The sequence below is a fragment of the Aphidius gifuensis genome, linkage group LG3 (genome assembly GCF_014905175.1).
Source record: "Aphidius gifuensis isolate YNYX2018 linkage group LG3, ASM1490517v1, whole genome shotgun sequence".
In the NCBI taxonomy this organism is placed as follows: Eukaryota; Metazoa; Arthropoda; class Insecta; order Hymenoptera; family Braconidae; genus Aphidius; species Aphidius gifuensis.
The window spans coordinates 17,741,987-17,767,338 of NC_057790.1; the positions used below are offsets into that span (position 1 = coordinate 17,741,987).

At 23.9% G+C, this 25,352-nt stretch overlaps 9 protein-coding genes and 1 long non-coding RNA gene across 10 annotated transcripts; 5 read left to right on the forward strand and 5 right to left on the reverse strand.

Moving 5' to 3' along the window:
- The first annotated feature begins 220 nt into the window (after window positions 1–220).
- Window positions 221–1,563, forward strand: LOC122852350. Its single transcript, XM_044152113.1, has 4 exons — window positions 221–438; window positions 521–601; window positions 670–951; window positions 1,032–1,563. Exons 1-4 carry the CDS (start codon window positions 365–367, stop codon window positions 1,402–1,404), a joined length of 810 nt encoding a protein of 269 aa, XP_044008048.1. The 5' UTR covers window positions 221–364; the 3' UTR covers window positions 1,405–1,563.
- LOC122852323 (E3 ubiquitin-protein ligase Su(dx)-like) lies at window positions 1,469–7,717 on the reverse strand. Its single transcript, XM_044152068.1, has 7 exons — window positions 7,386–7,717; window positions 6,503–6,645; window positions 4,409–6,428; window positions 3,891–4,325; window positions 3,573–3,798; window positions 3,387–3,483; window positions 1,469–3,302 (listed from the first exon to the last, which is right to left on the reverse strand). The coding sequence occupies exons 2-7, from the start codon at window positions 6,558–6,560 to the stop codon at window positions 3,130–3,132; spliced, it is 3,009 nt and encodes a 1,002-aa protein (XP_044008003.1). The 5' UTR covers window positions 6,561–6,645; window positions 7,386–7,717; the 3' UTR covers window positions 1,469–3,129.
- An 869-nt stretch (window positions 7,718–8,586) lies between these two features.
- Window positions 8,587–10,208, reverse strand: LOC122852366. Its single transcript, XR_006373808.1, has 3 exons — window positions 10,096–10,208; window positions 9,589–9,666; window positions 8,587–9,343 (listed from the first exon to the last, which is right to left on the reverse strand). It is a non-coding gene; the product is annotated as an uncharacterized LOC122852366 (long non-coding RNA).
- Window positions 10,209–10,280: 72 nt separating this feature from the next.
- LOC122852339 (RNA-binding protein NOB1) lies at window positions 10,281–12,173 on the forward strand. The gene is made up of 5 exons (XM_044152100.1): window positions 10,281–10,454; window positions 10,637–10,769; window positions 10,848–11,405; window positions 11,492–11,826; window positions 11,910–12,173. The coding sequence occupies exons 1-5, from the start codon at window positions 10,383–10,385 to the stop codon at window positions 12,171–12,173; spliced, it is 1,362 nt and encodes a 453-aa protein (XP_044008035.1). The 5' UTR covers window positions 10,281–10,382.
- Window positions 12,174–12,476: 303 nt separating this feature from the next.
- On the forward strand, window positions 12,477–13,460 carry LOC122852364 (bublin coiled-coil protein-like). Its single transcript, XM_044152126.1, has 2 exons — window positions 12,477–12,674; window positions 12,864–13,460. The coding sequence occupies exons 1-2, from the start codon at window positions 12,551–12,553 to the stop codon at window positions 13,043–13,045; spliced, it is 306 nt and encodes a 101-aa protein (XP_044008061.1). The 5' UTR covers window positions 12,477–12,550; the 3' UTR covers window positions 13,046–13,460.
- Window positions 13,340–14,621, reverse strand: LOC122852346 (inosine-uridine preferring nucleoside hydrolase-like). Its single transcript, XM_044152109.1, has 5 exons — window positions 14,388–14,621; window positions 14,134–14,317; window positions 13,952–14,068; window positions 13,748–13,884; window positions 13,340–13,690 (listed from the first exon to the last, which is right to left on the reverse strand). Exons 1-5 carry the CDS (start codon window positions 14,577–14,579, stop codon window positions 13,340–13,342), a joined length of 981 nt encoding a protein of 326 aa, XP_044008044.1. The 5' UTR covers window positions 14,580–14,621.
- Window positions 14,622–14,955: 334 nt separating this feature from the next.
- LOC122852325 (kinesin-associated protein 3) lies at window positions 14,956–18,890 on the forward strand. Its single transcript, XM_044152071.1, has 5 exons — window positions 14,956–15,211; window positions 15,315–15,432; window positions 15,572–15,734; window positions 15,829–18,013; window positions 18,090–18,890. The coding sequence occupies exons 1-5, from the start codon at window positions 15,186–15,188 to the stop codon at window positions 18,229–18,231; spliced, it is 2,634 nt and encodes an 877-aa protein (XP_044008006.1). The 5' UTR covers window positions 14,956–15,185; the 3' UTR covers window positions 18,232–18,890.
- On the reverse strand, window positions 18,877–22,928 carry LOC122852343 (ribonuclease P protein subunit p40-like). The gene is made up of 6 exons (XM_044152105.1): window positions 22,627–22,928; window positions 22,300–22,444; window positions 22,013–22,177; window positions 19,625–19,750; window positions 19,362–19,545; window positions 18,877–19,285 (listed from the first exon to the last, which is right to left on the reverse strand). The coding sequence occupies exons 1-6, from the start codon at window positions 22,744–22,746 to the stop codon at window positions 18,937–18,939; spliced, it is 1,089 nt and encodes a 362-aa protein (XP_044008040.1). The 5' UTR covers window positions 22,747–22,928; the 3' UTR covers window positions 18,877–18,936.
- LOC122852333 lies at window positions 20,317–22,019 on the reverse strand. The gene has a single exon (XM_044152088.1). The coding sequence runs from the start codon at window positions 21,936–21,938 to the stop codon at window positions 20,367–20,369; it is 1,572 nt and encodes a 523-aa protein (XP_044008023.1). The 5' UTR covers window positions 21,939–22,019; the 3' UTR covers window positions 20,317–20,366.
- Window positions 22,929–23,330: 402 nt separating the features above from the next.
- Window positions 23,331–25,275, forward strand: LOC122850977. The gene is made up of 2 exons (XM_044150020.1): window positions 23,331–23,428; window positions 23,496–25,275. The coding sequence occupies exon 2, from the start codon at window positions 23,533–23,535 to the stop codon at window positions 25,273–25,275; it is 1,743 nt and encodes a 580-aa protein (XP_044005955.1). The 5' UTR covers window positions 23,331–23,428; window positions 23,496–23,532.
- The last annotated feature ends 77 nt before the right edge of the window (window positions 25,276–25,352 follow it).

Sequence of the window (25,352 nt, forward strand, 5' to 3'; positions counted from 1 at the left end):
ATATTTTTTTATTACAATATTTGGCACATTTAAAAATAAATTAACTGTTTAATTTTAATTTCGCATTTTTTTTACAAAAAAATTATTGTTTATTTACCTATAATTTTATTGTTTTTTAGACTGTCAAACGACAAAATTTATTTATTTATTATTATTTTGAAGGTTATCAAAAAAACAATAAGATATTTTTTTTTTTTTTAGTGACGTAACACGAGTTTTGCAACTAACTTCACTTTGATTCTGTTAAACGCACATTTTATAAGTACACCAAAAATCTGATGACAGAAATCAGTAAAGTCACGTAATTTGCAATTAAAACACTTTGTCATTTGCGAATATTTATTTATTATAATATTTAAAAAACATGTCGTTTTTTAAAGATTTTATTGACAATTTATTTGGTATTAAAAACAACAACAGAGATAATTCTAATCAAGGGTAATAATAATATTATTAAAAAGAATATTCTAGATCATAATTAAGCTGAGCATGTTTATGTTAATAACAATTTGCGTTTTAGAAATGATCATGAACACTTTAGAAATCCAATTTGGCAAAATGACCAAGGAGATGATGATGATGATAACACAGATGACTACAGGTAATTTTCTAATTTATTATTTTAATTGAATAATAAATATTTAATTATTAAATTAATAATATTTTTAGGAGTAATCACTTTGTTCATTCTGGTCCAGGAATTCACTTTGAAGTATTTACCGATCCAATCGAAATTACTCGTTTTTTCGAATCAGAAATGGAAAATTTGATGAAAAGTTTTTTTTCATTTGGTTTGGATATTCCAGCAATTGAAAATATTCCATCAGCTTATGAAAATACACAATCTTCTGGTATTGGTAAAAAAAATCTTAGAGATGAAGTATTAAAACCTGAATTTTCACGTAACTATGACTTTAATCGTCCAAAAATTGATGAAGATCTTGATGGAAAGTAAGTCATTTAATTTTAGTTACATACATTTCAATAATTCTCTTTAAAATAATTCCAATGGAATTTTTTTTTTAATTTAGAATAAAAGCTGGTGAGTTATCAACAGCTTGGAATAATTCTAAAGATCCTGAATCACAAGAAGTGCTCCCTCATATTTTTTTATCAACTAGTCAATCAACTGTTTATAAATTTACAAAACATCTTGATGGTACAGTTGAAGAAACAAAAATAACAACTGACAGTTCTGGTAATACTGAACAAATAATAAAAAGAAAAACTGGTGATAATAAAATTCATACAGTTATTATGAAAAAAGATAACAAAGGAATTGAAACTGAAACAGCAACATTTGAAAATATGGTTGAAAGTAAGAATGAGGCAATTGAGCGAGCTGAATCAAGTTCATCATCTTTTCCCTGGCACAAATTTTTTGGTGATATTCCAAAAATATAATTAACAAACAGCTAGTAAAAAAAAATGTTGAATAATAATAATAATAATAAAATTACAACAATGATTTCAACTTTAAATTAATTTTATTATTATTGTATATATGCTTTGTACAAATATATAACTAATAAATGTTTAAATTAAGAAAAAAAAAATTGAAACTATTTTATTGTCTATCGAAAATAACATCTAATTTTTTAAATTATTGCATAAGTCATTTAGAGTCAATACTTAACAAATTCATAGAATTAAAATTCATTGTTGTTTAATATTAATACAAATTTTTAAACAGTAAAATAAATTTTTATAATATATAAAGGCAATAAGGAATAAGGAAAAATTTATCTCATTAATATAATTTTTATTTCAATCACATTATTTTTATATTTTCAAAATATTGACATATTAATTTCAGTTTAATTATCATTTCTATTTAAATACACAAATCATTCATACGAAAAAAAAAAATAAAATAAATTTATCTAAGTATTTATTATTTTTTGCTTATACTATTAAAATAATAATAATAATAAAACAACTATTTAATAGTTGATGAAAAAAAAAATAAAAATAATTGTTTTCTAATTTTAAAAATTTATTATTCATTCATTTGATATTTTTTGTTTTTATTCTTTTTTTTTACGACAATAATTTTTATAATTTTGTGCTATTTTTAATATGCACTAATGCTTGTCAACAATGGTCCATTTACATTCATAAATAATATATGACATTCATATCATTCAACATATGTACAATTTATTTAATGGTAAATACGCAATTAATTTATAACATTATCACCATCCGAGTATTTGTTTTTATAATCATTTAAATCATTTTTATCTAGAGCTTTGTTGTAACCCTTCACCAAAATTTATATCATTTAACGATAACAATTCTGCTTAATTATCACAATTATTCAAAGATTATAATCAAAATGCAATGATAAGTTTTAATAAATAAATATTAATCTTATCATTTTGTTTTTAACCATTTAAAATAAAATAATAACTTTAGTCTTCGGACTTGGATTAAAATACCATTTACGCCTTAAAAATATCCCGGATAGCAAATAAATTAATTACCATCTCAAAACCATTTATAAATACCACCCTTTTTTTTTTTTTTTTTTTTTTTTTCGTATATACAATAAATTCTAATACATAATAATCTGTTGTTTTTTATTTTGCTCAATTATTGAAAACATAAAAGTACTTTGATAAACAAAGAAAATATTTAAAATAATAGTGATTGTGATGAATAACATAGAAATAACAATAAAATTTGTGTATTTAAAAAATCCACCAGTACCGACATTTATTATTTTCTTTTTTTTTGTTTTATTTTTAATAAAAAAAATATATATATTTTTAAATATCGTTTGCAATAATTATTATTATGTTAAACATCACTTTGACTTGAAATAAAATAAAACAAAATTTAAAATTTAAATATATTAAGATGTAAAAATTGGAATCATGATTAAATCATATATTTTTTTTCTCCTTGTCACTTTAAATTAAATTTTATATATTAATTTAGTACTTTTTTTTTTCGCATTATCATTTTATAGATAATTAATATTGCATGATTTTTTGTGTTTGTTGTTGGAATTTTATCGAAATTATTTTGAATAATAAAAGTACGTGACTGATAAAGATTAATAAAAAATAAAAAAAATAATAATAAAATAATTTAATAGTACTTATTTTTTTTTGTTTTGTGATATTATTCTTGTCCAAAACCTTCTGTTTCTTCAATAGCATAGTTTAACTTTTCTACCATTTGATCGAAACTTTTGTACGGTGGTAAATCTAATCTATTGAAACATGTATGAGAACGAGGTAACCATGTGTCTTTTCCAACTTTTTCAATGCAGAATCTTTGGGGTCCATTGCTTCCTAATAAAATCATTGAAAAAAAAATAATCAATAAAATATACAAACAGAATTGAAAATTGTTTTTAATAATAAAAATAAATTTACCCATTAATTCAGCAAATCCACCAACTGGTACACGACATGTACCAGTTACAAATTGTAATAATCTTGCTCTTTTTTCATTGTCTGTTGTTCTGACAAACTGTAAATAAAATAAATATATAATTTTATAGGTGTATATTTTTTTTTTAATTAAAAAGAAAAAAGATGAATATAATTTTATATTTTTACCTGCCAGAACCATCCAACTTGTCTACTGTTTCTTGTATAATGTCTGTAAATGGAATTTCTTTGCCAATCATCAACATCAATTTCTTGCATTCCACAAAGCATTAATTCAAGTTCACGTTCATCAAAATATTTAAGCCACTCTAATGGTACAACTGAATTAAAACCTTCTAAAAATGCTTTTGTTTGATCTTCAATACCTCTTGTCATTCTCCATTCAGTCATCAATCTAAATATTATTTCATTTAAAAAAAAATATATATACATAAATAAAATTAATTTAATTAAACAATAGTATATTAAAAATAGTAGTATATTAACCTCATATATTCTTCTTTATTTTCTTCAACAACACGTATTTGATCACCACCTTCTTTTAATTCATGATGTATAACTTGACCAAGTATTTCAAAATCAACACTGTAATAAAGTTCAAGGCCACATTCATCAATATTATTTTCTTTAATCCATACTAAAGACTTGTAAAATTCTGGGTCAATCGATTCAATGTCTTTCATTATTAATTTTTTATTTAACATGCGTTTATAAAATGGCATTGTAAAACCACTGTATATAAAACGTCCATGATACAAAGCCATTGCAATAAATCTTCCAATAAATTTAAAATATTGTAAATGATCTGGATTAACATATGATGCAGGATTTATTTGTAAACTGTAATTGCTTTTGTTTGCATATTCAAACAAACAATACATTGGATTTAGTACTTCATGACTAACCAAGAAAAACCATTCTCTAAAAAAATAAATAAATAAAAATAAATAAATAAAAGATTAAATATACCTATATATATCTGTAAATAAAAATATTATATTTACCTTGATACACCACCATAATCTAATCCTTCTTCACCTTTAAATATAATATATAATCTTCGTCTCAATGCAAATGCTTCAGCATTCATAATTTGATGATATGAATCTTCAAATAATGTTTGTCTAGTAATACTTATTTTAATATGATTTGGTAAAGAATTTGTTTGACATAAAAATCTAAATTGTGATAATTTCCAACGAAATGATCTTTCATATGCTCTTGGTACACGATAAATTCCTTTTGGTCCTTTTGGTGCACCTGGTCTTGGATCTTGAAATGTTGTTGTTCTTGTATTATGATCAACAAAATATCTAACACCATCTTCAGTTAAACGTATTTCCCATCCATCGGGTAATGGTAATTCATCAATACCAGTTTCTTGTCCTTGTGTTCTTGGATCTTCCCATTGTGTTGTTCTATTTTTATGATTAACAAAATAAATTCTACCCTCTGGTTGTTTACGTCTTTCCCAACCAGCTGGTAATGGTCCAAGTACATCATCATCATCAGTTACTATTGCTGCTGATGTACCAGTAGAAACAATTGCTTGTCCATCACCATTTTGATTATATAAAAATCTTTGATTACCTTGTTGTACAACAAATTGACGTTCACCTTGCCAATGTTGAAAATGTTGTAATCTTTCTGAATTTGGTCTTTGCCATGTTGTACTTCTTGTATTGTGATCAACATAATATATTCTACCACGTGGATCACGACGTAATTCCCAACCAGCTGGTAATGGTTGTGGTCTTTCCCATGATGTACTTCTTGTATTGTGATCAACATAATATCTTCTTCTATAAACATCATATCTCATATCCCAGCCAGCTGGTAAAGGTTGTTCATCTTCTGGTGTTTCTGCTGCTGCTGTTCCTGCAGCTTGTGCTGATCCTGCTGTTGCTACTTCTGCTGTTCCTGCTGTTACTGTTGTAGCTGCACTAGCACCAGCACCAGTACTAGCTGTTGTTGTTGTTGCTGTTGAAGTTGAAGATGCATTTGTAGTTGTTGTTTCTTCTGGTAATCTTGATGCATTAACTATTTGTGAATTTCTTCTACCATCATCATTACCATCATTTGATACTCTTGTTACTGTTGTTGTACTGTTGCTTGGAATAGAAATTGAATTACGTATAATTGCAGAATTATTATTATCTGATACTCTTGTTAATGATGATATATTTTGTTCAGATTGTGCAGCATCATCTGTAACTCTACAAACACCACTTGATGTATTTCCCATTGTTCTATTAATAATATAAGCATCTGATGGTATTCTAATTGGTGTTGATGTTGTTACTGTATTTTGTCCAGTTAACATTAAATCAGTTGATAATCTTGATGATGCTACTTCACCACCACCAATTGCACTTATTGATCCATTTGTTATAATAAATCTACCATTATTTTCTGTTGATGGTTGTATAGCACCAGCTGTATAATTAATATCATGTAATATATTTGATGAACTTCTTTGTATTGATGGTGCTGTATTTTCTGTACCTTGTCCACGCATTAATGCACGTACACCACCATTTAATATACTTCTATTATGAGCATCATTATTAGCAGCACCAAGTGGTAAATTACATGTTATTGTACATTGTGATGATTGTCGTGAATCAATTTGTGGTAATATTATATTTGTCATATCAATTTTTAAACCATCAAATAATGTTACAAGATCACCAACTTTAGTTAATGATGAATCATGTTTATTTTCATTAACAAGATCTAATGTTAATTCAAGATTTTCAAGTTTACCATTATAATGAGTTAATATTTGAAATAAATTTAAACGTTTTTCACCAATTATTGTATCTTTTCTAAATGCACTATGATCTAATAAACGAAAATGTAATTCTGAGTATGGTGTTATTAATATTGTAAATTTTTCATTCCATTTTGGTTGATATGTTGCTTTACATACTTCTGTTTTACGTGAATTTTTTTCATCAACTGTAAATTCAACGTATGGATTTGGTTTTAAAAATGATGAACTTCGTAATGCTGCTGATTCAACTGAAATGTTTTTTTTTTAAATAATAAATATATAATTATCAATTCAACTATTGATTATGGTTTTTTTTACTTACTTTTAACACTCAGCTGGTGATATCCAGGTGACGTTGAATCCAACTCACACTGTGACATGTTAAACAATAATTTTCTTTTTATAAAAATATATAAATAAATGTCAAATTATCACAACATGTTTGTTCATCAAAATATCTGCACCCTGAAGCACACAAAAACAAAAATATTATTTTTAAAAAAAACCGGAAAATAAATACAGTTATTAAATATTTAAAAATAAAAAATAAAATATCCGTGTTTTGATAATAATTTACAAATAAAAAAATAAATAAATTATGTATAATATTTATTATTTAATTTAATCAACAAATGCATATTGATCGAATTGAAAATGTCAAAAATAAAAAAAAATTCAACGACCTTGAAGTAGTAAAATTATACAAATTGATACAACACATAAAAAATATACCTATTAAAAAAATAAAATTTACCTATTTTTAAAAATTTTAAAATAAAAATAATATTTTAGAAATAAACAGAGATAACAAAAATATCTATTATCAAAAATGATTCATAGTAGTTATTTATGTTAATGACAACTTTTTAATCTATTAAAAATTACAAAAAAAAAAAAAAACTGTTTTGCCTCGTTGACGTTACAATTTACTCCAAACAAAAAAAAATTAGTCACGAGTGCCATAAAAAATTGTAAAAAATAAAAAAAGAAAATTACAGTTTATAAAAAAAAAAAAAATCTATCATGATAATATTTTCTGTTTAGACATATGTAAATTATGACTGGACAATTCTCCAAGCAACAATAATGTCACATTACAATACACTTGCATAAAAAAAAAAAATAAAAAAAATGCTCGAGTTGATACTGTTGATGTATAGAATCAAGAAAAAAAAAAATAAATAACAATATGTAATTTAACTTACAGGCAAATTTGTTGTACCACATGAATTAGTTATTAATAATAAATTGTAGATTATAATCACTTGATAATAAAGACACCAAAAGACACTCTTATTTTAACGTTAACATTTGACAATTTTATAAAAAGAAGTATCACTTTGCCACCATTTTGCCTTACGTCAAACACACAAACTAGAAATTCTCTCCCTCTCTTTCCCCTCCTTAATCCTTCCATCAAATTAAAAATGTTATTATTATTGCCGTCACTTTAACAAATATTCACCTGTAACGTAATTTCAAAACAATAACAAAATTCAACACGTTTTTTAAATAGATCTTGAGAATGAAACATCTCATTTAATAAAAAATCATAGCAAAAATGTATTACAATGCATTATTTACAAAAAAATTGATTTTCCTATTTTATTATCACGCAGAATAAAAATTATATACTTAATGAATAAACACAGTATTGAATTTCAATTGTCAGCTCGCAATGCTTAATCGTTTTTTTTTAAATTATTCATTTAAATAATTTCAAAACAATAATAAAATCCAACACATTTTTCAAAACAAGATATTGATAATAAAACATCACGTTTTATAAAAAACCATAGCACAAATGTATTATTACAAATATTATTTACATTAAATTATTTTTTATATTTTATAATCATGCAAATTGCAATATAAAAATACATAATGAATAATCACAATATTGAGTATCAATTGACAGCTCTAGTTTTTTATATGTTTTTCATGACAATATTTATTTATAAAAGTTTAGAATGAAGCCAACCCTCATTATTTTATTTTTATATATCTTAGTTGAATAGTATCATTAAAAAATTGTATTAATTTTCGTCAGAATATTATAATTATTATTTACATTTATTTATTTACATGGTGTATATATAATATCATATTAATAGAAAAAAAAAAAAAAAAAAAAAACAAAATTCAAATCATTATATTTTTAATTTTTATCTTCTTTTTTATATTTTACAATCAAAAAAGTATTAGCTTATTATAATAAGATGATTTATTTTTGATAAATTGATTCATGTTGTTTTTTATTTGAGAAAAATTTTTTATCAAGTTTTAATAAACAATATATATATCAAAAAAACGTGAAAAAAATGATTTTATATTTTTTTTTTCAACAATAAATTGGTATTAATAATAGTCATAATTTTCAGGCTAAAAAGTTTGCCATTAATCTTGACGAATCGTTTTTGTAAATTAATTATCCATTTAAATATTTTTTTGAATAATAATAACTACGCTTGAATAATAATATTCTTTTTATTAAATGCATGATATGGAAGGCACTTACGACATATCAAATATGTAGCATAAACATGAATGATAAAGAATATAATACCAACACACAGCCACCAGTTTAATCCAATTTTTGTTGGTGATCTATTGATTGGTCCACTTGAAATGTTTTTTTCAGGTTCTATTTCAGTATTGTTGTTAAAAGTCACTTCTTTATTTTTAAGATTATTCATTATCATTTTATCTATTATTGGCTTTATATTCAACATTTCAGAAAAAATGAAGAAGTGTCCATTATTTTTTATTTGCAATGATTCCACTTCTTTTCTCAATGATGATGATAAGTTTTCTTTTTTCATAATTTCCATTGTGAAGTCTATATAGTTTGTACATAAATCAACATCATTTGAGTCGGAAATATACTCATGAAGATCGGCCATACTAAATAAAAGAATGTCTTGTCTTCGTGTTTCTACCCAAAAGCCCGACCTTATTGAGTTAACGGCATCAATCATATTTTTTTTTATTTGTGGTTTTACACTTTGATCAATAATATAAAGCAATTCTTTTTTGTCACTTTCAGTTATAGGTGCTATATTTGTTATGTAATTTAATGAAGAATTCATGGTATTGAAAAATAAGTGAGGCATCATCCTAGTAATATTGTCTACTGGTAATCCTTTTCCTTCAGTGATGTTGACTAAAAAAAAAGTAATAATAAACATAAATATTTTCAATATTAAAAAAATATAAAATTTCATTGAAGTATAGGTATGAAAGAGCAAAAAAAAAAAAAAAAAACAGAAGATTGAAGACGACTAAGAAAAAAGGCAATTTTAATGGCTATTCGGGTTTGAGTTGAAAATTAAAAATATAGATCGATATATATAGATTATGTTCAAGCAATAGATAAAACGTGTACAATGTACTTAATTCTAAACTTACCTAAAACTACAACAGCTAGCAAAAATGAAAAGATTAAAGTCTTCAAGCCCATTTTTGATTTTTTTTATTGCCTGAAAGCTGAAAAACAAAAAAAAAAAAAAAACAATTATAATAATATGTCTATAAATTTTTTAATATTGAAAGCGGAATAATTGTCATGTATATACATATTTTACTATCAACAACCAATACGTGATTTGATAACACGTAATATTATAATAATCAATATTATAATGTTAAAATAAATTTTAATTAAATAATATAATTAATAAAATTGATCTACCTAATATAAAATAATAATATTAAAATGAAAATGTGAATTTTGCACTTGTAAAAAGTCCTGCAACCACAGATGCCGGCCAGCATCCCATTTTTATGGACCATAAGGTCCATAAGACAGTGTGTTAAAAAATGCATTATAATTGTTTTAAATAATTATAAAATATATACGAGCATTATATTAATTAATTCGTTATAATATTTTATATTTTTTATTTATTTACTTACGTTATTCGATGATGAGAGAAAATTTTTATTGTTATCAATTGTTACAAAGCAACAATAAAAGGCTACTACCATGGAGGTGAATATACACCTCCATGGCTACTACAATAACAACAACTCTCAACAGTAATGTCGATGGCTACCGCAATTCTAAACATGGCGCTTGCAAAAATACACTGGAAATTGGAATACACGGCTACACAGTACATGCATACACACAAATGAACCCCCTGAACACGAGGTCTTAATGTTTTTTTTTTTTTAGAGAAATATTGACATAAATCTGAAATATGAATCCTGGACAAAAAATTGAATACTTGATTGTAGATACAAGTGCATTTATTAAAAATGTTCAACTTCAGGTAATGTTTATTTTATTTTAATAAATATCACAAAACTTTTATCAACTATTTTGTTATTTATTATTCCTTGTTTTTTGGTTAGACACCATGTGTATATGATTAGCTTTAATAATTTGTTTAATTGTTATTTAAAATATTTATTTTTATTATTATTAATTTGTTTATTTTATTTTTAATTATAGGAAGTTGGAGAAAATATAATAACTGAGCCAAGTGTTGTTAATGAAATAACAAGTAAAAGACAACTAAAAAGACTTGTTGTTCTTCCATATGATTTAACTGTTAAAGATGTATTTTCAGAAAATATTAAATTTGGTAAGTTTAATTTTATTTATAAAATTGTTCAAATAATATAATATTAATATAAATTATTTATTATTTAAATTTTTCTAGTTACTGAATTTTCAAAAAAAACTGGTGATTATACAAGTCTATCAGCAACAGATATTAGAGTTATTGCTTTAACATATCAATTAGAGAAAGAAAAAGTTGGTACTGAACATTTAAAAGAAGCTCCATCAATTGCTAAAACATTACCAACCCATAAAACTCAACTTTTGGCTCATCCAAAAAGTGTTGCTGGATTTTATTTACCTGAAAATAATGATGATGACGATGATGATAAAGATAAAGATGATAATAAAAATACTGAATCTAATAAATTAGCTGAAAATGATAAAGAGGATGAAGATGATGATGAGGAAGAGGAGGATAATGATGACGATGAAGAGGATGAAGACACTAATGATAATGAAAACATTGAATCCAATGATTTAGCTGAAAAATTTAAAACTCTTGATGTTAACATTGAAGATTTAAAATTAGAAGATGGTGACAATGCTGATGATATTCTTGCACCTGTTGATCAAGAATCTGATGATTGTAATGAAGATGAAGAAGAAGACGACGAAGAAGAAGATGGTGATGATGATGATGGTTGGATTACACCAAGTAAGTTTTATTATACATTTTTTTAAGCATGTTTTTAATAATTTATTATATGTTTAATATAATTTTATTTCTATTTCTAATAATAGGTAATGTCAAAGAAGCAAAGAAAAAAATGAATGCAGAATTTGTATCAGAAAAACCAGTTAAAGTTGCCTGTATGACAACTGATTTTGCAATGCAAAATGTATTAAAACAAATTGGTCTTAATGTTGCTGCATTAGATGGACGTGTTATAAAACAAGTTAGAACATTTATATTTCGTTGTTATGCTTGTTTTGCAACAACAAGTATTATGACCAATGTTTTTTGTCCTTCATGTGGAAATAAAACATTAAAAAAGGTTGCTGTATCAATTGATGACAAAGGCAATCAAAAAATTCATATTAATTTTAATAGACCACTTACAGCACGTGGAAAAAGAGTAAGAATCATTTATAAATATATAAATTTTCATTATTATTAATTGATTAATTTTAATTTATTTGTATTTTTTAATTTTTATAGTTTTCAATGCCAACTCCAAAAGGAGGAAAACATGCATGTAATCCAATTCGTATTGTTGATCAACCAATGCCTGATCAAAAATTATCAAGACTGGCTAAAATGAAAAATGATCCATTGAATGATGATTATATTGCTGGATATTCTCCATTTACCACAAGAGATGTCAATTCAAAATCTGCAATGCTTGGACTTAGACAAGGACGTGGTGAATTTAAATATTGGATGAAAAAAAATCCAAATGAATCGAAAAAAAAAAGAAAATAGAATTATTATTTCTTTATTTATAAAATTGTAATAAAAATAAAAATTTTCTTTTTTAAATTTACATTGAGATATTTATACAATTAATTGGTTTTGAATTTAAAATTTTACTGTAATAAAAAAATTAACATGGAATAATTATTAGATATTTTCAATTTTCTCTTTTTTTTTTTTTTTTAACAAAAATAGTAAAAATATAATTATTATTTTACAAAATAAATTCAACAATTATTTTTTTAATTAAGCTGTTGATAATAAATTATTTGTTTGTTTATTTATTTATTTGTTTAAAAAATAATAACAATATAAAATCAAAGATGGTGGACGAGGCGTGGCAAAATCAAGACGACTGATCAGCTGATTGTTGATTAATATTTGTAATGAAAGATATGGTTTTAAACTCAGATGAAAACATGGTTGTAAACGCTGTTGAACCTTGTAATAATGTCAACGAGGACGATGACAACAGTCTTGAATCTGAAGATGATAATTACGATGATGCTGGTGAGTACAAATTTGATATTTTAATTTATTCAATGAATTAAATCTTGATATTTAACAAGACGTAGCTCACAAATTCTACTCCATCATTATCGACCACCATTGTTGTTATTGTTTTTTTATAATAAATATCTTTTTTACATTAAACAATATAATAATTAATTAACGCAACTGTGGTATTTATTTTTACAGAATTTCAATCCTTGAATGCTCAGCTGGATCAACTTAATTCAGTATTGGATAACCTTGAAACAAAAAATGACGTTATACGTGCTGAATTAGTTGAATTACTTAAAACAAATAAGGAAACAAGAAAACAAATTCAGGATTCTCAATTAACATCAACACCAAGTAACGATGATAATAAAAATTAATTAATTAAATTACGTTTATAATTATTTATTCAAAGTTGTTAAAAACAAATTATGTTAAAAAATTAATCATTTATTTTTAATAGATAATAATAATTTTTTTCTTTTTTTTTGTCTCAATTATAATAGTTGGAAAATTATGTTGATCATGTACAGAGTAGATTTATTATTATTGAAAATTTTAAAGCAATAAAAAAGAACAGTGTCAACATATTTAATCAAGTTATAAAAATTCTGAAATAAATCAAATGTAAAAAAAAAAAAAATATAGAACTCTGTTAATCATATAAAAATTAATTATAGAGTCTTGAGAATATTTGGCTCGTAGGTTTCATCAAATGCAGATAATAATAATTCTTTAAATCTATCAAAATTAATATTTTCAATAAGCCAAATATTTGATTTATTTGTTTGAAGATGATCCAAAACAACTTGGCCTCTTGTTTTACTTCCAGCTAATTCAATATCAGCATGATAATCATGTACTTCTTCAATTAGCTTTGAATCAAGAATTATTCCTGCTATTATTGCATCACAAGGTTGATACTTTTTATTTTTTTCTGCTTTTAAAACAATTGATTTTTCTGCATTGTTAATTAATTCAATTGTTTTTGTATTTAATTTTCCTAATACATTATAACGCCAGTCCTAAAATAATTATAATATTAATTATTTTTTATTAAAATTATGAATTATAATATTTACATGTGTTAGAGTAGATTTAATACAAGTTTCCCAGGGAAGCAGCCAAAATGGTTTTTTGTTACTTTCCAAAACAATATGAACACTTTCTGGATCAATGTAAAAATTAAATTCAGCTTGTGATGTAGTGTTTCCTTTTGCTGAAATTATTTATAAATAATTATTAATATTATATAATTTTTATTACAACAAATAATAATTATAAACCTGTTGAGTTTCCTCCCATAGCATAAAAATCTTTAACATTATCAAGTATTTCTGGAAACATCTTGATAACAAGTGCAATATTTGTAAGTGGAGCAAGACAAAGAACCGAAATTTCATCTGTAAAAAATTATTATTAAATATATATTTGGCTTGTAATCAAATTAGCCCAACAAAATAATTACTTGGATATTTATTAATAATATTTTTTATAGCAACAACAGCATGTTCATCTTGCAATTTACTGATGTCAACATTGTCTTTATAATAATCTCCAAAACCATCACTACCATGATACGAAAGATCAGCTGCTTTTACTGTTCTTTCAATTGAAATCAATGAAGAATGAGCTCCCTTGTAAACTGGTATCTTGAAAAAAAAATTTAAACAATAAAATTAAGCTTGTATTTTATATTTTTAATGATATATAATGTCTTACATCAAGAGAATCACAAACTTGAAGAGTCCTGAAGACATTTTTAACAACACAATCAACTGGTGCATTACCAGCAACACAAGTTATTGCTTTAATTTCAATTTTTTTAAGTTTATGAGCTGATATAAGCAAGACCAATGCAACAGCATCATCAGTACCACAATCACAATCAATAATAATTTTTTTAATAGACATTTTAAATATAAAATTAATTTATAAAATGTATTTTTTTTATTTGATAAACTTTTTGTAAATTAAATTATTAATTTAATTTATATAAATTGTGTGTTTATTAAATAAATATAATTACATTAAATAGCTACAGACGAATAAACAAATATTTTTAATATAGAAAGTACTTTTATTTTGAAATGAAGCAACAGAAGAAAGATTGATCGATAACAGAAAGAAAGCTGATAAAATAATTTTATCTATTTAAACATTATGATTGAGCAATTGACATAAATTTTTGGTCTGAAATCTGAATTGGTCTGAGTGTACAACATCCTCATTTGAAATTTTGTTTTTTTCCATCATCATATTGTACATTGTATTCAATTGTATTGATAATAAAAAAAAAAAAAAAAATATATTGATGTACCGTGATAATAGACATTGAAAAAAAAAAAATAAAATAATAATAATCGAGTGACTCATGCAACGGATGCCTGAAGTGTCAAAATAACAAATTTATTTTTTTTGAGTTTTGACGTCTTGATTAATACCAAACAAATAAAGATAATTATCTAATTAAATAAATAACAGTTAATTAATAAATTTTTCGTATTAATAATTAAAAAAATGGAGGAAGCAAAGTTTTTAAAAAGGTAATATTGTATTTTCTCTCTTTAATTTTTGACATGTTATGTGTCCATTTGTCGCATTGATTATTAATTAAATATTATTTATTTATATTTTTTATTTAATTAGAAAAGTGAGATCAGGTAGTTTAGATGTACATCCAACAGAAAAAGCTCTTGTTGTTAATTATGATGTCGAGGCACTTATACTTGGTGAACTTGGAGATCCAATGCTTGGTGATCGAAAGGTGATGTATATTTTTTCACAAAAAAAAAACATTAATAACAATAATATAAATTAACCAACATTACCAAAATATTAATATTAATTTTATCAATAACAACAATATATTATAATAATTTTTTTTCATATAATTTAATTTACAGGAATGTCAAAAAATAATTAGACTAAAAAGTCTAAATGCAGATACAAATGTATCATTATTAGCTAAAGAAGTCATGGAAAAATGTACATTAATTCATGAATCAAAACTTCATGAAGTTGAACAATTAATTTATTATTTACAAAATCGTAAAATCAATAACGAAGGTAAATAATAATAACAATAATAATATGTAATTGAATGTTCTGTTGTGTTTATTGATTTTTAAAATTGTTTTTTTTTTTTTTTTTTGTTAAACAGGATATGATAGTAATGCTCAACCACCACGTCCAACTTCTTCAAATACAACAAGTTCAGACAATGGTGATTTTGAACGTGCAATAATAAGTAATGTTGATAGTTACATAGAACTTTTATATGAAGAAATACCAGGTAAAATAAAAGGTTCATCATTGATATTACAATTGGCACGTATACCAGATAATTTATTGGAATTAACTAAAAATGAATCATTACTATCAGCATTAGCAAGAGTATTACGTGAAGATTGGAGACGTAGTATTGAATTATCAACAAATATAATTTATATATTTTTTTGTTTTTCTACATACAGTCAATTTCATAATATTGTACTTGAATATAGAATTGGTTCATTGTGTATGGAAATTGTTGATTTTGAATTACTACGATATGAACAATGGAAAGATGATATGGATAAACGTAAAAAACATTTTGAAACAACAACTGGACTTGTATTATTTCCATCAATAAATCATGATAATAATAATGATAAAAAATTAAAATTTATCGATGATATATGGAATACAGATGGACCAATTGATTATGAATATAAAAAAAAAACAACAGATATTAATATGCATATAACTGACATTGAATTAAAACATTTAAAGGACGAATTAGATAAAAGTAGAAAAAAATTTAAAAGTTTAACTAAAAAACAAGAACAGTTATTACGTGTTGCATATTATTTATTATTAAATATTGCTGAAAATACTGAAGTTGAAAGAAAAATGCGTAAAAAAAATATTATTGGTATGTTAATTAAAACATTAGAACGTTCAAATATTGATTTACTAATATTAGTTATAACATTTTTAAAAAAATTATCAATATTTCGTGAAAATAAAGATCACATGGCTGATGAAAATATCATTGAAAAATTACCAAAATTATTGCAAAATAATAATAATAATTTTGATCTTGTATTAAGTACATTAAAGTTATTATTTAATCTTTCATTTGATACAAAATTACGTGGTAAAATGATTAGAGTTGGTCTATTACCAAAATTTGTAAAATTATTAGAAAAAAATGATGTTAAAAGTAAAAAAATTATATTGGGTTTATTATATCATTTGAGTATTGATGATAAAGTTAAATCAATGTTTGGATATACTGATTGTATATCAATGATAACTGATATGATATTAGAAATTGATGATGATGATGATAATGATAACAATATTAATAATAACAATAATGGTGGTGATACTGCTGTTGATAATAAATATATAAAACGTGAATTAATTGGTTTATGCATTAATATTGCTGCAAATAATAAAAATTCACAATTAATGATTGAAAATAATCGTCTTCAAGGATTAATAAAAAAAGCATTTCGTAATCAAGATCCATTAATTATGAAAATAATAAGAAATATTGCACAACATGAAGAAACAAAAATTAATTTTATTGAATTTGTTGGTGATTTTGCAATGGCATTAACACAATCAGATTCACATGATTTTATACTTGAAATAATTGGTGTATTGGGTAATTTAGCATTATCTGATTTAGATTATTCACAAATATTACAAAGATGTAATTTAATACCATGGATACGTAATAATTTAGTACCAGGTAAAGTACAAGATGATTTGGTACTTGAAATTGTTATATTTTTGGGTACATCAGCAATTGATGAAGACTGTGCAAGATTATTATGTAAAGCTGATATATTATTATCATTAATTGAATTATTAAAAGCTAAACAAGAAGATGATGAAATTGTATTACAAATTATTTATGTATTTTATCAAATATCAATGCATGAATCAACAAGAGGTTATTTAATTAAAGAAACTGGTAATGAAGCACCAGGTTATTTAATTGATTTAATGCATGATAAAAATCCAGCAATAAGAAAAGTTTGTGATGCTTGTTTGGATGTTATTGCTTTGTGTGATACAGATTGGGCAGCAAGAATTAAAGTTGAAAAATTTCGTTCACATAATCAACAATGGCTTGATATGGTTGAATCAATTGCTGTTGATAGTGCAAATCATTTAATTGCTGATGATGATGATGATGAAGATAGTCTACCACCATTTATGAGTGGTGATCTTTTAAAACATACAATGTTATTTCCTTCTGGCAATTCAACATCTTTTATAACTGATGATGGTGAATCAATGATACAAAGATCATCTGATTCATCAGATAATCCTAGTCGACCAACTAGTCGGTTAGTTTAGCAAATTATTAATTATATTTTACTTGGATTTTCGAATCATAATAATATTTATTTTTCTATATTTTAGATACAGTCGTGATCTTGATGAAATAAATGATTTAATGGCTCGATCAAAATCAAGAATGTCTGTTGGCTCGGGTATCGAAGATCTTTATCTCAATCAAAAACTTAAATTTACAGAATCTGAAAGCTCTCATGTACTAATTTAAAAACTTATATATTTTATTTATTTATTTTAATGTTAGCTCAAATATTCATGTTTTATTATTCCAACAAAAATGACAAAAAAACTATTACGCTTATTTTTTTTTAATTCGCAAAATATTTATATATAGGTATACATATGATATTATTGCACACTAGTCACGTGCACATTATTTATAAAATTGTAGTTTTTTTTATTTGTTGTTTGTATTGTCATTACTTGATAAATAATAATTTTTTTGTCACTAGTCATTAGAAAGTATAAAAAAAATACACAAAAATCACGTTTAATAAAAAAAAAAAAAAACAAATAAATAGACCAAGTATTATTATCATTATTATTTTGTGAAAGTTGTTTGATCAATTTATGCAAATGCAAAATGAATTATTACATTTTTTTTCGATAATTTATTTTTTTTTTGATTCAAGAAAAATTTCCATGAAGAAAATTCTGATTAATTATTTTGCATTACAGCTTGATTAATCAATTTTAATAAATATTAAATTTATAAAATAGTTATTAATTAATCCTAATATATTTATAAAAAAAAAATTGTCCACATTTTCAATAATAATCAAAGTGTATTGACTATGCAATGATTAAATTAAATTTACTTATTAGCTTTAACTGGGTTTTATTATAAATTATTTAAAAGAAAAAAAATAGTTATTGATTGAAAAAACCTTTATTAATTAATATAATTTTTTTTTTACTGAAAAATTCTTGGTTTTGAATTGGAACTCAGACTTTTTTGTACAATGGCATTTTCATTTGAATGAAAAATAATTGTTAAACTATTATCACCATCGGTGTAATAATTATGTTCTTTTGTAGACCAACTAATTGGACTATCTGCAAAGCCATGAATATGAAGACTCATCCAGGGTGTTTGTAATTCATTATCATTTGAAATTAATGTTTTAATTAATTCATAAATTTTATTTATTTTTGATCTTGAAAAATATCCTGTACATTCAAAATGAAATACTTGATCAACTGGTGTATTTGGCTTTGGACAAACGTAAGAATTCACATAATTTTCAGTATCTTTATTTTTCCTGTTAAACAAAATAATTATAGATATATTATAATGTCAAAAAAATAATTATTTTTAATTATAAAAATTTATCTTACATGTCACCATCAATACTGAGTATCCCAATCCATTCAAAAATATCCTCGGCTTTGTAGCCATCTTCTAGTGTTGGTACATCAAGAGAATAATGTACAAGTTTTGATGTTTTTTGATGACAAAGTGATACTTTATTGCCTTGATTGTAAAACCAAGAAGCCACTGATGATGGACATAGTTTGTCATCTAATAAAACATTTAGAAAAATTAATATTACACAATTTTTCCAATGATAATAAAAAAATAAAAAGAGCTAAAATATTACCTGGTGGATCCCATGACAACACAACATCAAATTTTTGCTTTAAATTATTTTCAAGGCAGCTACGTACTCGTTCATAATTTTTTTTTCCTGGTGTAAATGTTTCCTCGTTCAAATTTATTTCGACGACTATTTTTATTTTATTTTTTGTCAAAATAAAAATTTCCAAGAACAAAAATAAAAAATAAAAAATAAAAAATTGAAACAAAAAAAAAAAAAAAAAAAAAAAAAGTTAAAAATACATAATTAAAATGTAGATGTTTTTTTTTTTCTTTTCTTTTTAATTACAAAATTATTTTAGGAATATAAATCGTCATGTCACATTAAATATCATTATTCTTCCAAATATGCACATGGCTTTTTTTAAAAAATGTATTTGTTGTTGCAACACATGAACAATGAATTGCATATGGAAGTGTTTTGAATCACAGTTCAATGCTGTACAATAGTACAAAGACTAGTACAAAAATATATTCGTTGTATCATGACACACAAAATAATAATATTATTATAATCTTAGTACCTGGTTTATAATATTTTAAAATGAATAAAAAAAAATGACAGACAATGCCATTATATTATATCGTTAAAATTATTCAGTAAAAAATTCTACACGTACATTATCACGATTATTATTGTTATTATAAGTATTGTTATTATTATTATATTGGGCTTAAAAACTTGACTAACTCTACGTTGATTGATGTAAAGCAATTGTTTTTTTTTTTTTGTATTGTTAATGAATTCAAGCAAATGAAAGTGTTGGACTTGTATCCAAATCAACATTATTAATTCTCAGTTCATTTCTAAATATATCAAGTTCACTTGACGATATACCATGCCAACTTTCAAGCTCTGATAATCTTCTTAAATTTTCACAATTTTTCATTAATAACTTGACTGTTTTCATGGATAAATCACTACTATAAAGTATTTTAATTTCTTCAAGTTTAGTCATACAATTATTATTAAATACATTTTTCATTGTTAAATCACCTATACCAGTTGATGAGCCAAGTTGTATAAATTTAATATTAATACAATGTGATAATAAAAATTCAAGATGATCACTTGCACAATCAGCAATACATTTAATATATTCTAAATATTTAAATGGTGTTATTATTAGTTTATGAAAATTTGTTGTTATATTATCCAAAAAATCACAATTATAAAATATAAGAGTTTTAATATTTGGACAATATTGACTTATATAAATAAGTGCACTTTTATCAATTTCATCAACATGTTCAAAATGTAATTTTAATAATCTTTGATTTGTTAATTCTAATAATTCATTAACATAATCACCATAATAATCACATGATAATAATTTTAATTCAACTAAATTTTTTAATGTTGAAAGTATACGTAAATCTTGAATTTTTTCATTACACATCATTGATAAACATGTTATATATGGACAAATATCAATGACATAAAATAAATGTTCAATTGTTATATTACGTGATTCAAATGTTTTAATATTTAAATTAATTTTATTATTATTTATATTATTTTTATTTATATTTTCAAGTATTATACCAATATCATCACATCTTCCAATATTTTCTAAATAATATAAATTTTTTAATAATATTGAATAACCATTTATTGTTAATGATGTACGAAATAATTTTATATCACGTAAATAATGACATTTTAATAATTCATTAACACTACGATCAGTAACTGATCTTGATGCTGTTACATCAATAATTTGTAATTTTTTACAATTATTACAAACAGCTGTTATAATATTATCTGTACAATCAAAACATAATGTAAATGATATTAAATTATTCATATTTTTAATACCATTTATTATTAATTTTTCAATATCAGATGTACGCCAGCCATCTGAACCAGATCCTAAATCAAGTATTTCTAAACCTGACATATTTATTAAATTATTATACAACATATGTCGCATTATTTTTGGCCATTTTGAAAATTCAATTGTACGTAAATTATTATGTATAACAACGTCAATTAAATTAACATATACATTAAATTCTGATAAAAATAAACATATTGGTTCATAATCATTGTATGAATTTTTTGTTTTATTTATTAAATTCATTATTGAATTTAATACTTTTTTAGCCATGTCATTGTATATATTCCATGGTACATTTGTTGATAAACGTATTTTCATTAAATTTAATTGTTTATCAAGTATATCATTATTATTATTGTTATTAATTTTATTATTGCAAATTTTATTGACAATTGATTTACCAAATTTTGTCACATATTCACCGATTGAACATAGTGCAAGTTCTTCAAGTGTAGGCACTTTATTTTTTCTTGGCATATTTATTATCTTCTTTATTACACTTTTTTAAAATTTTTTTTTAATTGTTTTTTATCAGTATTTAATTATCTTACCGTAACGTGTTTGTTTATTTCTATCAAAATATGATAATTTTCCTTCAATTCCCAGTGATTGAAAATCCTCAATATTTAATGATAATATTAATATTCCATTTGGTGTTATTGTTATAACATTATCAAGATCAATTTTAACATTTACTGACAGTAAACTTAATTCACCTAAAATAATATTAAATAAGATATAATTTTAGAAATGTATTTAATGTTGATGGATTCATTCCAAAAAAATAAAAACCTTTTATTATTTAAAGATTTTTTTTTAACATTAAATATTTACTTGCCTTTTTTTACAAATGCTTCTATGAATTCTTTGTTAACAAGTTGTGAAGCAGTTACACCCTCAACTTTGTAATAATCCGAGTCCTCAAGGATACTGTCAATTAAAACTTCTGGTATGTTTTTTGAATTTGGAATCACTACAGACACCTGGCATTGTTCCAATGTGAGTTAAAATTACATAAATAAAATAATAATATTAAAAAATATATTTAATAGCTATAAGTACTTTGTCTTAAATAACAACAACAAAAAAAATAATAATAATAAAATCTATAATTATAAAAATATACTTAAAACAATAGACAATTGAATTGTATTTATTTTCTTACTGAATGATTGTTGTAATGATTTTTAATTGTTGTATTTATTTCAGCTTTTTTTATGCAAGTATTGATAATATTTAATTGATGTTTTGGTGCTTTGAAATTCCATACTTCTGGACACAACATGAGGACAGTGAATAAGTTGACTAAATTAAATTATAAATAATAAATTTAATAAAAAAAATATGTAGTTTTTTTAACATTCACTTGATGGAATAATTTTTATAAACATTACAAAGTGTACAAAGTCATGACAATAAAGAGATAATCAACAAAGGTCTACCACCACCACCACCATCGCCACCATTGGAGAATGTAATAACATGGAAAGGGTAAAGATAGAGAGAGAGAAATTCAACAAGGAAAAAAAATGTATTTCTACTGAGTATTAATTTGTGCTGGCAGAGGGCGACGCTTTATTGTGTCTGTATTATTATTATTATTATCGTTGTTGTTGTTATTATTATGATAGAAAAACGTTATTTCATGTGTGTTAAAAAAAAAAAAAAAACAACACAAGTTGGTGAGAGAAGGAGAAAGACCAAAGTGGATCTGTGGATCTTGTTAATTAAATGTTAAAATTAGTATACTAATTAATTAATTTATTTGTTAATTATTTTGTGTTATATTGTTGATTGTTGATAGTTGATTGTTGATTGTTGATAGTTGATTGTTGATTGTTGATTGTGACTAACTTTGTGTTTCAACACTTGTTTATTAATCATTGTGAATTAAGTGGTATTAAGTGTGTAACAAGATCAACTTGTCCAAAGTTAGATAAGATTATTATCAATTTTTAAAAATCACAGTAAGTTAACAAGTAAATAATATACTCATATCAGTTATTGTAATTTTGTTTTTATTTTGTTTTTAAGGTTGAAGAAGAAGAAGAAGAAAAAAATTCTATAAATAATGCCAAGATATAAATTAAAAGATGGTGTTATCATCACAGCCGAGTCTAATAAATTTATTTGCTTAATTTGTGTGGCTCCTATTCACAAAAGGAAAGACAAAATTGTTCATCTACAAAAACATCTTGAAACTGAAATTCATATTGATACATTAAAAAAATATAAAGAAAATTTTTCTGATAACATTGATGGTATAATAAAGTGTAAAACGTGTAACAGAGAACTGATTGCAGAAGAATTTTTTAGTCATGCTAAAAGTCATAGATTGTATCCGTGGTATTATTATACAAGGACAACTCATTATTTAAGAAACTTCATTTTGTATATTGATAATTGCTTTTATTGTTATTTATGTAAAGAAACATTCAATTATTCACATGAAGTAAATAAACATAATAAATCTCAAGAACATACAGACATCGTGAAGAAAAAGTTTCCAAAATTAAAATACAATTTGTATGATTCACGTAATATTCCAGTGTCATTTTATCACAATAATAATGTGTTTCCAGTAAATGAAAAATATTGCTGGTGTTGGATATGTGATGTTGATATTTTAACATCAGAAATTTCTCAGCATAGTAAAAAACATGTCAGTAACATTGATCAACAGAAAAGTGAATCTATTTTAAGTTGTAAAAGTGACAAACAAGATGAGACAGTTGATGGTGATCATGATGATGTTTATGACGATGACAAACAGTCTTTACAAGTGTCAGAAAAATTAAAATATTCAACGAAATATACTGGACCATTTCCATTCACTTGTGGAATATGTGATATACGATTTTCTACACTAGAACAAGTACAAATTCATTGCAATGGGCTATCACATAATGATCAATTAGAAAAGTTAGAAAATAAATTAAACACTCTCCAAGATCTTGATGATCTTGATTTACCAATTGGAATAAAAGTAAATTATCTTGATGATGATGATGAATCAGTTGTATTTGAATGTACATTGTGTAAACTTAAAATGTTTACAATAACAAAACTTTTGAAACACATTGATTGTATTGAACACTTCAAAAGGTTGACAAATATTTATACTGAGACTGGATGTTTAAAGAATACTAAATTGCCAGTAGGAATTTTGTCAACTACAATCAGTGACATTTTTTATTGTCGTCCATGTCATGTCACCATAAGAGGTTTTGATAAAATATCATGTCATATTCAAGATGCAGAACATGCTAAGTTAATATTGAAACGCCAAGTAAGTGGTCCAAGACCCATTAAAAAGCAATATTTATCAGAGGAATATTTAAAAATTGCTGAAAGTACAAATGAATATCCACCGGAAATTAAATTTATTTCTGAAAAAAATAATATATGTGTAAAATCATTCTGGTGGTGTATGGTTTGTTCGTGCATTTTAATACAACCATCAAGTTTAGATATGTCAATAGATATGAAAATTTGGACACACATTGTTGGCACGAATCATGTTAAAAATAAAAAAACATTCTACAAAAATAACTGTGATATTAAAAAAGAAGAACAAGACAAAACAGGTGTAGATGATATTGTTATATCTCTTCCACTTGATGATTTGTATGATGTACAAATGAATGACAATGAAAAAAGTAGTACAACATGTAAGCCTTGTAAATTTCATATTTACGGAGATATTTATGACATCATTCCAGATTGGAATCATCATTTGTCCACCAAGAATCATCAGCAAAAAGAGTTGGAGTATACAAAGAAAACATATGAATCATCAGAGTATTTATTATGAAATAATTTTTAATTAATCAACGAAATTCAATTAATTTACTTGACAAAAATAAAATACAACTTTTTAATATTGTTATT